At 39.8% G+C, this 13,904-nt stretch overlaps 1 protein-coding gene across 2 annotated transcripts in view; it reads left to right on the top strand.

The window, feature by feature from the left end:
* Positions 1-27: 27 nt before the first annotated feature.
* The window catches only part of Tmem220 (transmembrane protein 220), a 17,501-nt gene continuing 3,624 nt past the window's right edge, over positions 28-13,904 (top strand). The window contains exons 1-5 of one of the 2 annotated variants that reach the window (XM_004645180.2): positions 28-147; positions 547-576; positions 3,812-3,872; positions 6,786-6,909; positions 7,923-7,982. In XM_004645180.2, the coding sequence (XP_004645237.1) occupies positions 46-147; positions 547-576; positions 3,812-3,872; positions 6,786-6,909; positions 7,923-7,982 (377 nt within the window). In that variant the 5' untranslated portion in view covers positions 28-45. The remainder of the gene's footprint in view (positions 148-546; positions 577-3,811; positions 3,873-6,785; positions 6,910-7,922; positions 7,983-13,904) is intronic. The other variant, XM_023705399.1, reaches the window with a different exon arrangement.

Below are 13,904 nucleotides of genomic sequence, written 5' to 3'. Positions count from 1 at the left end.
GGAGGCGCGGGGCGGGGCGGGGCGGGAGGCGCGGGACAGCCGGGCATGGCGGCCGACCCGGGTCGCGGGGCTCGCTGGGCGGTCGGGCTGTGGCGGACCTGCAACGCGCTCATGGCCGCTTTCTTCGCGCTGGCAGCCTTCGTGCAGGTCAGGGGCGCTGGGCGCAGAGCGGGCGGGAAGCTGCAGCGAGGACTCGAGCCAGTGCCGGGAGGAGGGCGCTGCACCAGCCCCGCCCAGTCGCTGCCGGCCTGGGGGTCCCCGAACGAGCGTCCGCCTCTCTAGAACCCGGGGGCCCAAAGTGCTCGGCCAGCTTTGGAGCGTCCTCTTCAGGGTCTCCTGCTGTTCTTTTAAAAACGCGTGGCTGTGCGGGGCCCGCCTGGGGTGTGCGCTGAGCCCCCGCAGCTGCCCTCCTGCGCTGCCCGAGTCTCCTCTCGGCCTAACGCCCCAGGGTCTACCGCGACCCGCTCTTAGCAAATGAATAGAGGGGCAGAGAGGGCAGGGAGTCGGACCGTGCAGTCTGCTAACAGCTGGTCTCTGGCCTTCCAGGTCAACGACCCGGACGCTGAGCTGTGGGTGGTGAGTGCGAACTGCTTTCAGAACCATCCTGAATCTCAAGAATGGTCCCGTGCACAGAAACACCCGCTTCTCTTTGCATCCCTTACTATCTTATAAATCAAAACCTTTGCTATTCTTTTCCCTACCTTTTTTCTTTAGGGTGGGGAGAGGGGTGTGTGCGTGTGTGTGTGTATGTGTGTGTGTGTATGTGTGTGTGTGTGTATGTAAATTCTGAACTTTCCGGAGACACAGGTATTCCCACAGCAGACAGATATCCGAGCACACCTCATCACATTCATTACAGCAGGCTTAATAACAGCAAGAAACTGGAATTGGTTGTTAGCACCAATAAGGCCAGCACTCGAGGAAGCTGAGGCTGCAGAGTCTCAAATTCAAGCCTAACCTGGGCAATTCAGCACTTTAGTGAAATTAAAAGAATTAATAATATAATGTTTTACAAAGCAATAATAATGCCTCTCCTATACTAAGTGCCTACACTGTGCTAGCCACTTTACATGCATAATTGCTACCCTTTTGGACAACCATCCAAAGGAAGTGTGTGGTTTATATGCAGATACTTGAGCATCCAAAGATTTTAGTGTGGTTCTGTTGAGTGGGGGAATGTCCTGGAACCAGTGTTACACAGACACCCAGAAAACACTGTATTCCTTCAGCAGGGGTGGCCTCTCGAGGTCAGTTGAATGGTCTCATAAGTTTGCAGTCAGAAACTCGAGTGAGTATTTGAGTGGCAGGCTTAAGTTCTGTGGTTCTGCTAACTCAGTGATTTATTTTTATAGAAACTAATTAAAGTCCATGAAACCTACTGTATTCAGGTAGCTAGTGCTTTGAATTGAATAGTTGCAAGGGGGGAAGACCATGCCGTACATTCCCTGAAACATCTGAACCTTGCCCTGTCTTTCAGTACCAATGTGTAATCTTACGTAGTATCTATCAACAAGCAGGTGACTTTCAGGATTTGGAGGGCTACTGACCATGTACAGATAAGCAATAAATGAAAGCATTGGGGATTTTGATGTGAAAGTCTAGTGCCTAGTGTCAAGACATCCAGAACAATACTGAATTTGTAAAGGAGTCTATTGTATCTGCAACTAGCATGGCATTATGCCTCAAATAGGCCTGAGGTTCTCCCCAGCATCTTTCCCTCCCAAACCTGTTCCTCCTCCTGACTTAGCCATTTCTGTTCTCAGAATGTTCACTGAATCATCCTTGCTTAAAACCTCAGTCATCTTTAACATCTATCTGTTCCTTACCACAGCCTTTGAGAGCCCCTCAAACAAAATAAAAAAATTTAAAAGGAACCCAACAAGAAGAACCAGCATGAACTACATAATGAGACCCTGTCTCCAACCCCCACACTCCCACACAAAGAAACTATCTAGATCCAGTTTATCTGTACAGTGCCTTCCACCCTACCTTCCACTTCATGTCTAGGTGACCTAATAGAAGAATAGGCCCCACATCCTGACAACCTCCCTCATTCCCACTTCTGGCTCCCCTACTCGCTATGGAACAGCTTCCCACTCTTGTGTCTGCTTTTCACCTCCTGTGTTCCTAGGACCCCTCTTATGTCACTGTCTGGTATGAAATCTTTTGATCTCCCCTAAACTCTCTTAAATTGAAACACCACTTGGATTTCAGGCCTTCCCCACTGTGGCTCCAGTCCCAGCATGGTCTTCGAAACCAGCCCAACAGCGATGGTCCCTGCATCTCAGCCCCAGATCTCTGTGTCACAGTCTCCCCAACTTCGAAAACTACCTCCAAACAATGTCTCTTTGAAAAACAGGAGGATCACTATGAGTCTGAGCTGCATAGTGAGATCCTGTACCAAATAAATAAATTTAAAAAGATACAGAAATGCACTTAAAATGTCAGAACTGTCAAGTGAAACTGCTCCTTAGCTTAAAGGACTTTTTCATTCATATGTGTACAATGCACTGAAACATTGTGTAGATCTCTTCATCTATTAATGACAGATGTATGACACATTGAATGCACATGTTAAAAACCTCTGTCAAACATTTCTTGAGAGCACAATTAAATACTGTATGTTGTGTGTGTTTATCTTTCACTTTCTTGGACTCTTGCATTTTGTCATTCTTGGATTCTCATTCGTGTGTGTGTGTGTGTGTGTGTGTGTGTAGCTGAGTGTCACTTTCCACAGAGTGGGGGTCTGGGGCTAGCTCCTTAGTTCTTCATGATCCTTGGAGCAACTGCAGTAGCACCTCTGGGAACTTGTTAGAAAAGCTCTCCCCTCAAACTGCCCAAACTGGAAATTGAGTTTTAAGACCCAGGCACATTAAAGTCTGGGAAGTGCAGGGTTAGCCCTAGGGAGCATAGCTGTCCACCTTTATAGAATACCTGCCTTGCAAACATCAATAATAGCTGTTGTTCCAGTAATCATTAAGGACAGAGAAGAAAAGATGAACAAAGGGTCTGTAATCCAAATGTTTCTGTGCCCAAGGTCAAGACAGACATGTCTTTAAAGCAAAAACAAATCGTTTAAAATGTGCAGCTCTTACAACTTCCAAATAAACTAAAAGCTCCTGACATTAGCAATACAGCTGATGTGGTTAAGCAAGTACATTTCTTGAAAAATCTCCAGACTTCTCATAAACCCACCCTCCCTACCTTCCATCTGCCCACAACACCCTCATAACACAATACCAAGTCTGGCCAGCAATTGCTTGCTACAGAGCTTGTGAATAAGACGACCTCAGGGCCAGTCTTCTGTCTTCCTAGCCAACTTAGCAGTTTCAAAGTGAAGAGCTGGGTCTCAGTAAGTGGCACATCCAATCCATTCGTTATGGTTTCACTTGCAGAGCTGGACCATGGGACCAGATGTTCTATGAGGTCAAACTCAGCAAGGTCATCTAGGTGACTATCACTGCCCCTCTGCCCCACGTGTGGGGATGGCTGTGTGGGCATGGAGTTGTTTGGAGAGCTTAGGAAGTCAACATGTCTGCAGAACAAAACTTAGTGCTTGAGCTTGAGGGTGAAGCCAGTATTGATGTTTGAGTCTTTCCTGGAATAACCAACAGTCAGGAAAAAGGAGACAGAATTACAGCTTGATGTGATTATCAGGTCACATAAGAGTACGGATTCCTACCTCAACAGCTGCTGAAACTGTGGAACTCTACAACCACTGATCTCACGTTTCTTCACTTCCTAGATACCTGTCAACATCCTGTGTCCTGGGCACACTGCTCACCCCTGTGTTTCCTCTCTTTGCTAACAGGTGGTGTACATGATACCTGCTGTGCTGACCCTGCTTGTTGGATTTAACCCACTTGTCACCGGTATGAAACTTGGATTCTGACTGGAGATCCAGAAAATCAGATTTTCTTGTAATGAGGTTCTACCTGCCAAACTATCAGGAAAAAAACAGGACCCTCAGCATTCCTTCTCATTTCTGATAGTAAGAGGAGCTCATTGGAATGTAGATCATCCTTAACTCTCTGTAGGAAACTGTGAGAAGGACTTGCTACACCTAGCCATTCTTCATCAATTTGGCCCCAAGACCGCTCAGCCTAGTGTGGGATGTGGATTATGCAGTCTACTCATGAGAGAAGGGGTTCAGTCACTGTATTGATTTCCTTAGCCACCAAACTCGTGTATAATCAACAATCTAAGTCACTTCTTGTGTTCTCATAGTCAGAGGCCATCGCTGCCTGTTATATATCTACTATATACAACCCAGACCCACTGACTTTCTTTATAAATCCTTTTTAGAGCAACACCATGCCTATGAATTATTTTCTTAATTTATTTGAAGTCTGTAGATGAAGTGTCACTTATATATAGAAGTTAATATCTATGAGAAATCTAGAATTTCATTAAATATCTCTTTCTAATCTACATGCTGCCACAGTACCTGCAGCCATGTAGGGTATGTGCTTCCCTCAAAGCAGCTCTTAAGTCCCTCAAAGAGGAATCCTGTCCTACACACCTTTGCATAAGCCTACCTTATAGGTGTGTCTTAATTTTCAAGTTGCTACAGCAAAAATACCATAAACTGGGTTGTTCATAAGCAACAGAAATTTAATTGTCCTATTTCTAGAGTCTAGGAGATCCAAGATCAAGGCATTAGCAAATAATTTGGTGTTTAGTGAGAGCCTGTTTCTAGTCATGGGTATCTCTTCTCTTTGTCTTCTCATAGTTGAAGGGACAAGGTATACTTCAGGCCTGTTTTATAAGGGCCCTAGTTTCCTCTGGAGAGCTCCTCTTCATAAGCTGATTACCTTCCATTGCTGTCATCGTAGGGGTTAAGACTTCAGCCTATGAACTTGAGGGAGACACAAGTGTTGAGACCACAGGAATACGGCCATATGATAGGTGGCTGTAAACAGAAGCTTTATCTTCTATTTGTTCAGTAACCTGCTTCTTGGACTTTTTATGTCTGCAGCTGGGTATGTAGGTGAAACATCCACTTTAAAGAGAACTTTATTACTTACAGATTACCTAGTCAATGCTAGGCAAATCTTTTGTGACCCTAAGAGACTCAAAAAATTTAAGTTAGTTTTATACTATGACATGCTGCCTTCTAATGGGAAGAGAAAGTATATGTTACAACGGTTAACATTTTCTTATTAATAGAAACTATTAACCCTGAAAGATAATTCTTAACAGAAAATTTAATTAAAGCAGCTTCCACATGTGGGGCCCGAAAGTTCTCAGAAGCCTTAGGATAAAGACTATGGCTTCTCACCTTGGAAAATCCTGGTTCCCTAGGTGGCTGTGTTCCTTGATTAGGGTCCTGGTTGGCTTTCTGACTCTACGGTGGATCACTGAGGTAGGGCTTTGATTATAAGCCAGGAAAAGGGAAGACTAAACTCACACGTACTGTGAGCTAAAAAGAAAATACACTGGTATACAGTAGTCCCTTGCTATCTTATGGCTCAGCTTTCACAGACTCACTGTTTCATGGGTTTTCAAAAAATATTAATCTAAATTACTTATCACAGATTTTTCGCTATGTTGTGGGATTGGGATTCTGTGGTAGTGTACAGTATTGTATATGTATTTATATGCATAGTATTTATGGTTTTAATGATTTTTGCCTAAAATTTTTAAATATAAAAATATATTTAAAATGTTAATTCTAGCATATTAAAAGAATATTAAATCGAAATAAAATACACTTTATAATATATCTTTAACGGATGAATGCGTACTATATGGTACAATATATTTGTTGTTAAAATTAGGTTTACGAGTTTAGAAAATGTTTAGAACATTAGAAGTGTTTTTAAAAGTGTGAGAAAGGTTTATAAGAGTGTGAGAAGGGTCTATAAAGCCTTAATAAGGTCCGCAATAAGTGAGGGACGGCTGTAATTTTCTGGAAAGGCTGTGGCTGGTGCTGATGTCAGGCACTGATGCACACAGCACCTTGGCTTCTGTCCACCTCCGCATTCAGCTGTCTACCACCCTGAATTCACTTCTTCTTCTCCCCCCCCCCCCCCGAGCTGGGGATTGAACTCAGACCCTTGTGCTTGCCAGGCAAGTGCTTATTCTACTGAGCCATCTCCCCACCCCTGAATTTACTTTTGACCTTCAGGTCATAGCCCTGGGTTCCCAGGTCACACTTTAGGACATTAAACCTCAGAAAATATAGATTCCCTCCCTCCCTTCCTCTATTATTTTTTCTCTTTTTAGTAGTGGGGATTGAACTCTGCACTTCCACAGAGCCACATCCCCAAGATTTTTTTGTTTTTTACTTTGAGACAGGGTCTTGCCACATCACTAAATTACCCCAGCATGCGGGCTTACATCCGCATGGATGGAGCTTGGAGTCCTCCTGCCTTAGTCACTTGGGTGCTGGGATTACAGGTGTGTGCCACCATGCCAGCTAGGTGGTTTCTTTACTCTTTCAAAGTATCAGAAATGAATTATCATATATAAAAAAGAATCATCTGTTTGTCTGAGCTAAATGACTGTGTTTAAGGTGATAAATACTCGGTTGCCTGAAGTCCATTTCACTGGCAACATGGACTAGGGGTGTGGGAACCCAAAGAAAATAACGGTAATTATCACAGGAAAAGGAATGTGTCCACTTGTGCTATGATTAGTGGCCTAATCTTTTAAGTTGTCCCTCAAAAAAAGTTTTTTTCTTGAGTGCCTCTCCTGAAAGCAAATTATGACAAAACAGGAACAGAGATGATTTTTCTGGATGTGAATTCCGTGACTGATAACATCGGGATATCTCCTTTTAGGTAGCTTTATTTGGAAGAGTGTTTCTGCAGCACACATCTTGTTCTGCCTGGTGTGGGCTGCCGGCTTGGCGTGCTCCCTCTTGCTACACGCACAGCACAGTATCCTACACGAGGAAGAAGGCAGGTGAGCAGTGACTCTTGTTTTGGGGGCAGGAGTAGGGGGAGCACTGAGAAATCTGTCACTCCTTTACAACCTCATCTGTTTACAGTAATAATTTAATTCCTCTACCTGTACCATGCAAAGAAGGGAAGGTATTATATGGTTCATAAGCTGAAGAAATGATGGACCCGGAATTCTAATCCAGCCCTGTGTGTCCAGCTCCATTATTACTACTACCAGCGATCTTTACCTATTTCGTTATATTACTCTCAAGGTCTCCGACCTTGACCTCCTGGCAACCAGCAAGAGTACACGCAGTAATAGTCCAATCTAATGAGGTGAACTCTCTGGCAGCACTGTGATTCAGCACTGACAAAAAAGCACTCTTAACTACAAGGGTGATCCACCAGCTCAGAGACCAGTATTTTAAGTCAGCTTTTTGCTAGCTTTGCCTTAATGTATCTCATGTCATCTCCTCTGTCATGGCCAGATATCCTTCTTTATCACCTCTTCCTTTGCTTCTTCCCACCCATACCTCTTAATTTTATTTAAAAAAAAACCCTTTTTTAAAACCTCTATGCTGACACCAACTTCAACCTTCAGAGACCTATAAGTTAGAAATCATGGATAAGGTACTACTTTGCTGCCCATGGAAAATTGGAGAAGCAGTCCAGCTGGGTCTGCAGATAGGAATGCAGATCAAATGGGCTGAATTGCCTCCAACCTGAAGGCAAGGAGGTACAGTGAACCCAAGGAGGGGCTTCCCCTGGCACCAAAGCTGAATATGCTTGTTCTTTATTCTGTGTAAAAGATATGGTCTTACAGCACACAGAGCTAGAAGCACATACTGTAATGATTGATGCAAACGAAAGCCCAGTTGTACATTGCCTTGAGCTCATCCTACAGTTACACCTCTGAAAATGTAAAAATAACAAATCAAATCCAGGATTGTTTCTTGTTTATACTGTTCCTTCCACTGACCTGAAATAAGCGATGTTGCAGTCACTTCAAAAGTTGAAATATATGCTATTTTTTAGGGAGCTGTCTGGCCTAGTGATTATCACAGCATGGATGAGCCTCTGCTACAGTTCCTCAAAGTAAGTTTTCAGCTCAGTTAAAATCAAATGACCCTCAGGTTAATAAAGTTAGGTAGTAATTGAAATTGTGGCACACAAATGAAAACAATCGTCTTTTGGAAGAAATCCTTCCTTTTCTAAGGAAAGTGATGAATGGTTGATTTAAATGCTCATGACAGGGCTGGGGAGGTGCCTCAGTAGAATAAGCATTTCCCTGGCAAGCACAAGGACCTTAATTCAATCCCTAATTCTGCCAAAAAAAAAAAAAAAAAAATGTTCATGACCACTCATATGTTCTTGAGTAAGTTAGATTCCTATGAGACCTGCATAGTAAAGGCAGTTGTTACCTTCAAAAGCGTTCTTCCAGGTGAAGGAAAATTATCTGAGAAAGAAGCTTAGAAATTCAGAAAAGGGCAAAGGAAAGGTAGATAGGTGGGTACATACAAATCAATTACTATTAACTTATAAAACAAGAATAATTATATTTGATAGAACTTAAATATATAGACTAAGATACATGACAATAGTAATACATAGATTGGAAGGCATACATGGAATAGAAGTATATCTTGGTCTTTTCTGAAATGAGTTAAAGTATACATTTATATTAACTGTGGTAAGTCAAGGATTCATTCTGTAGATTTTAGGGTAGCATTAAAGAATAGAAGTTGAGGCTGGGGGAGATAGCTTAGTGGCATAAATGGCAAGCACAAGGAAGAAGGAGAAGGAGGAGGGGGAGGAGGAGAAGAGGGAAAAGAGAAATTGAAAATAGAAGGCAGGAAAAATGGGAGAAATACAGAGCAAGTGGGACAAATAGGAAACACCTGTTAAGATAGAGATGTAAACCCAAATATATCAGAAATTACATTAAATATAAATGTACCAAATAATCAAGACTCAAAAGATTTTCAGAGAGAGGTTATTATAATCAAGAGCCATTTGCATTTCTTTTTCTATGAAATACTGATGCCTGATTAGAGATGCAGATTTAAACTGAGTCTCAGGTTAGTGGTGTTCTCTAATTTTAGAAGCTCTCTATATATATTGGTTCTATGACCTTTTGCCTATAAGCTGAAAAGATTTCTTGTACTTTGCTATTATCCTAGCGTTTGCTACTGCCAAGTATACTTTGCCATGAAAACAAATTTTTTGACTGCTATTAATATATCACAGCCAAGTTTATGCATGTTTTTGCTTGTTAGTTCTACATCTGGAGTATAGTTAGAAAACATGCCTCCTCTCAGGTTATAAAATAATTTACCTAAGTTTTCTTCTAATAGTCTCACTTTTACATCTAAATCTTTAGCAGTGAGCTGAGGACATGACTCAGTGGTAGAATACTTGTTTGGCTAGCATGTTCAAGGCCCTGAGTGTGATCCCCAGTACCACTGCCAAAACAAACAGAAACAAACAGGTGCACACAATATAGAAGTTATCCTAAAGAAATGGAAGGAGACACAACTTTTTTTGGTTTTTTGATGTATTTGGTATAGGGTCTCACTATACAGCTCGGAGTCCTAGTGATCCTCCTATTTTCAGCCTCCCCAGCACTGGGATTACATGTGTGTGCCACCATGCTGGATCTTGGTGGCCAGGTGAGCACCCAGGGATGGGGCTGCACTTGCCTAAGCAGATGCTTAATCCACTGAGTTATCTCGCTGGCCCTTACAATGTTATTTTTTTAAATATCTGATTACCTCAAAACCAGTTATTAAAAAGTGAATGAGTGATGCCAGAAAAAAAAGATACTTTTTATTGACAAAAGCTTATATGAAGGACATATGACAATCATAAATTTTGGGCTGGGAATATAGCTCAGTGACACAAATGCCTGCCTGGAAAGCACAAGATTCCAAGTTCAGTTCCTGGTGTCACACACACAAAAAAAAAGTTCTAAATTTTTATGCACTGAATAACAAAGCCTCAAAATAGATACAACAAACATTAACAGAACTAAAAGGAAAATTGAAAAATCTACAATTATTTTTGGAAACTAACACACTTCTCTTAATCACTAATGTAGCAAACAAACAAAAAAGAATAATTAATGAAAACAGAAAATTTTAAATACATGATTTAAAAAAAAACACCTAACCTAATAGACATACATAAAATACTCAAATAAGAATGCAGAATCCTCTTTCATTTCACACACACTGAATACTTAAAAATATACTATCTGGTTGGCCATTGAAAAAAGTCTGAACAAATGTCAAAGGACTGAAATCCTAGAGTGTGCTCTTGACTACAGTGCAATTAAGCTAGAAATCATTAGTGAAAAGATATGTAGCCACTGTAAATTAGAAATTAGGAAACAGCCTTACAGGTAACATTTCTGTAAAAAACAAAATCACAATGGATATTAGAAAATATGTTTAGCTGAATAAGGAAAACACTACCTGTCAAAATTTTGGGGATCCAGCTAAATTAAATTCTTAGAAGAAAATGTATGGACTTAGATACATATCTTTTTATAATTCATTTTATTGGTACAATTTATATATGCATCATGATCACACTCATGGGGAATTTGCAAAAGTACATGATATATCTTAGTTCTTCTTTTTTTCCATTCCCCTCTCCTGTCTTCTACCCCTCTTCCCTTCCTTATTTACAAAGCTTTGCTTCCTGTTTATCATTTTTTCCCTCTTAAATACATATATTTAAGAAAGAATGGGCTGGGTGGGGTCTTAGCTCAGCAGCACAGCACCCGCATTGGCAAACACAAGGCCCTAAGTTCAATTCCTGGTACCAAAAAGCAACAAAGGCTGAAAATTAATGAGCTAAACTTCAAAGAAGTTAGGATTTCTCCAATTCAAGAAGTTTGAACAAGAATATCAAATTAAATCCAAAGTAGCAAGAAAACATAAAAGCAGAAATTTATTAAAAGAAAAAAAGTCATAAAAATACAGAACTAAAATCCACACATGTATCATTAAGTCCACATAGCTATTATTCCAAAACTGGGAGGTTAAGGCAGGATTACAAACTCAAACCCAGCATGGGCAACTCAGTGACTTATCATGACCCTATCTCAAAATTTTAATATTTTTAAAAGGGCTGGAAGGGCCAGTGATAGCTCAGCGGACTAAGTGCCTGCTTTAGCAAGCACAGGGACCAGGGTTCAATCCTTGGTCCACCATGCTGCGCTGGCCCTACCCCCTGGGGCACGCTGAGCCAGCGACCTAGTTCAGGTATGGTGGTGCACGCCTGTGATCCTAGCTCTGGGGAGGCTGAAAACAGGAGGATCAGTATGAGTCCAAGCTGTGAGACCTTGTACCAAACACATAAAACGAAAAATAAATAAAAGGGCTGGAGATGCAGTTTACTGTGAAGGCCCCAGCTTCAACTTCCAGTACAAAAAACAAAAAGAAAGAAAATTAAAAAGAGGGCATTAATAAAGCCAAATATGGACTCTCCAAAATGATCTACAAAACTGACAAGCCTTGGCAAGACTAAAGAGGAGAAATAAGTAAATAAATAAGTGCAAACAAGAGGAGGCACAAATGAAAAGTATCAGGAATGAGAAAAAATTAGTATATATCTAACACATAGGATACTATAAAAAGTGTTATGCCACTGGACTCTTAGAATATTTTGCTGAATTCACACACCTATAATAGTCAAATGATGGAACTAAATAAAAAAGGGCATACAGATGAATGTCCATTTTGTATCTGTGTATTCAAAATGGATAGGATAGATAGTTACATTCTCTTAATGAATAGAGGGATTTGTTCTAATAGTGTTTGTAAGTAGGATATCATGTCTGCATCTTGTACAGCAAATAACCACTAGGAAGAGAGTATGCAATGTATTAATTATTGAAACTGTCCTACCAATTTGATTTGAAACTGTTTCATTGCTATTTGTTTCTCAATAAAATTATGGAAAAAAATAAATAAATTTGAAAATTTCTATTAAAAGAATCTGTCCAGATTCTTAAAAAAAAAAAAAAAATTCAACTAACCAAGCAGCTACACACCTATTAAAGAAATTGGATGTATAACATAATGTTTTTCCTAAAAGAAAACTATGGACCTAGCTAGCATAGTTAGAGAATTCTAATGTTTAAGAAAAATATAATGCCAAGCATCAACAAATACTTCCAGAAACTGGAAAAGAAGAAATACTTTCCATTCCATTTTTGGAAGACAGAACAACACTGATACCAAAGCTTGCCAAAAACATTACAAAATAAAGGGAAAGTATACAGCAGTTCCACTTATGACCATAGATGGGAAAATCCAGAACGAAATATTAACAAAGCCTATGAAATATATATATACAATCCAATAATCAAGGTGGTTTCATTCTAGAATACAATTAGTTTAATCACTTTAAAAAGCAATGTTTTCCACTATGTTGGCTAAATAAAACAAAAAAGTAAACTTCTTGAACAATAACATGAAAAATTCAACATCTACACATGATAAAAGCTTTCCAAATACAGGTTTAATGCAGGTTTAGATACCCACTAAAAGGTTTCTACAAAGCATGATACTTAATGATGAGCAGTTCAGAACTTCCCCTCTGAGATCAGGAATGAGATGAGATCAGCCATTACTGCCATTTTTCAACATGTTCTAGTACAGTATGGCAAGAATAAAATAAACATAAGGATTGGAATGAAATAAAGTTTTCATTTCAATTTGTGAGTGAAAGACATCATTGCCTACATAGAAAACCTGGAAGAATCTAAAAAATTACTAGGATAGGTGAGTTTAGCATGATTACTAGATGCTAGGTCAATATACAAAAACCAACTATGTTTCTATTAGCAAGTAGCAAGTGTTGGAGAGTTACCACTTATAGTAACATCAAAATAACCAGCTTTCTAAAAGTAAATCTAGGAAACATGCAAAATCTTTGCACATACAATTATAAAACATGGAAAATTAAAGAAAACCTAAATGATTGCAGGGATAAACCTATACTGGCAACAGAATGAATAAATAAACTAATAGAATACAGTGCGATCTGGGACAGATCCATATATGTGGTAAAGGTCGTGGCAGTGCAGGGTGGCCGAGAAAGGCAGTTTCAATAGTTCCTGGAACAATTCAGTGCAGGTATTCCTCTTTTAATGACCTACCTGTTTAATTATTGTTCTGATTTATGACTGAGGCAGTGTTTGGACTTATGACCCATCTTTTTGTAGTTCAGTTCTGTACATTTTATTTATAGAGGCTTAATTCATGTCTTTTTTATACAGCACATTTTATTTATGCAGTATAAATAAATGTGTAATTTTTACTAATTGTGCTATAGACTGTTATGTTGGTATACATTACAATATTGCACATAGGAGTTATGTAAATAAAACCAAAGTCAAGTGACCAATTCACATAATGACCTAGTCACAGGAATGGAACTTGATCATTAAATCATGAGTGTCTGCATCCATATGGCGGGGCTGGGGATTTGGCTCAGCAGTAGAATGCTTGCCTAGCAAGCTGGAAGCCTTGGCTTCAGTCCTCGGCACCAAAAACAGAAACTCAACATCCCCAAGAAAACAATTCAATGGAAAAAATACAGTAAAATAAAAAAAGACCAAAAGCAAGGCAACTGTATCCATATGGCATCAAGTAAAACAACTTTTGCCTCAAATTTTTCATAAAAATAAATTCCAAGTAGTTTGTACATCTAATAAAAAGAGGTTAAAAAAAAAAAACTTCTAGAGATGTCTACAATATTTTCAAGAGCTTGGGGAGGGGAAGATTTCTTAAACACTAAGGAAGATCAAGTTTAACATGATCTAATTGATCAGTGTTCCTCATAAGAAGTCATTTGAGACAAGATTCTTGCAACACATAAACAGTAAGAATTGTATTGAGCAGCTCTAAAGAGTTTCTATAAATCAATGATTTACATTTTAATTTAAAGAACTAATAGCAATGACAATATGACTGAGAGATGGAGGGAGGGAGGAAGGATAGAGAG

The sequence above is a fragment of the Octodon degus genome, unplaced genomic scaffold, assembly GCF_000260255.1.
Source record: "Octodon degus isolate 3935 unplaced genomic scaffold, OctDeg1.0 scaffold00219, whole genome shotgun sequence".
In the NCBI taxonomy this organism is placed as follows: domain Eukaryota; kingdom Metazoa; phylum Chordata; class Mammalia; order Rodentia; family Octodontidae; genus Octodon; species Octodon degus.
Note: the sequence above shows the minus strand (reverse complement) of the source record. Positions and strands in the feature narration are given on the sequence as shown.